Consider the following 986-nt stretch of genomic DNA (forward strand, 5'->3'; position numbering starts at 1 on the left):
TATAATATAATATAATATAATATAATATAATATAATATAATATCAGTTTTAATAATATAATATCGTGTTATTTTATAAATCATATAATTTTAAATAGCATTTTGAAATAATAGTTCAAATTCCTTTATTATAGGCTTTATGTGTGTCATGCAACTTGATTTTTATTTTTAACTTTTTATATAGGCTTTATTTTTGTCTTGCATCTTGGTTTAAAGCCAATAACAAAATTGCACTTTTTACATATTATATCTTTTACATATTATATCTGGGTATGTGTTCTCCACAGGAGAACGTGTGCTAGCAAGCGGTTCGGTTCAGCTCCCGCGGTTCACTCTCCTGGAGTCAGGAAGTTTACTCATAAGCCCCTCCCACATATCAGACGCCGGCACCTACACCTGTATGGCCAGCAACTCCCGTGGCATAGACGAGGCCTCGGCCGACCTCGTGGTCTGGGGTGAGTGTGTGTGTGTGTGTGTGTTTTGAAGTGTATAGATCACAGGATATCTTTGTTCTTTATGATGTCCTTGTTTAAGTGTGTTTGCATGTTTGTGTCATACACCTGTGCATATACTGATGTGCATTTTCTTTGTTTTATCGAACAGCACGTACACGCATCTCTAATCCTCCTCAGGATCAGAGTGTCATCAAAGGAACAAAAGCCACCATGACCTGCGGTGTGACGCATGACCCCAGCGTCTCAGTCAGGTGCAACCCACATACACTTGACTGCAAATACCGTATTGGCCCGAATATAAGACGACCCTGATTATAAGACGACCTCCCTTTTCCCAGATGTACCTTTTGGAAAAAGGCTTTTTAAAAAACAAATCTTGTTTTTTCTCAGTAAAACACATTTTGTCTTCAATTATTTTCATATTGCATATTTTTCCTATTTTAATTTTTGTTTTGAAAGTTTGGTAAAAACTGGTAAAATGTACCAAAAAATCACATTTAAAAAATATACACTTTTTGATATACCATTTAAA

The 986-nt window shown here is 35.4% G+C and overlaps 1 protein-coding gene across 1 annotated transcript in view; it reads left to right on the forward strand.

Annotated features, from left to right (window-relative positions):
• LOC107576928 (protein sidekick-2-like) overlaps positions 1 to 705 on the forward strand; it is a gene marked incomplete at both ends in the record, with an annotated part of 3,979 nt that extends 3,274 nt beyond the window's left edge. Inside the window, 2 exons of the mRNA XM_016263048.1 lie at positions 287 to 454; positions 603 to 705. Coding sequence (XP_016118534.1) covers positions 287 to 454; positions 603 to 705 — 271 coding nt within the window. The remainder of the gene's footprint in view (positions 1 to 286; positions 455 to 602) is intronic.
• Between the last annotated feature and the right edge of the window lie 281 nt (positions 706 to 986).

The sequence above is a fragment of the Sinocyclocheilus grahami genome, unplaced genomic scaffold (genome assembly GCF_001515645.1).
Source record: "Sinocyclocheilus grahami isolate Dianchi unplaced genomic scaffold, SAMN03320097.WGS_v1.1 scaffold4662.1, whole genome shotgun sequence".
In the NCBI taxonomy this organism is placed as follows: domain Eukaryota; kingdom Metazoa; phylum Chordata; class Actinopteri; order Cypriniformes; family Cyprinidae; genus Sinocyclocheilus; species Sinocyclocheilus grahami.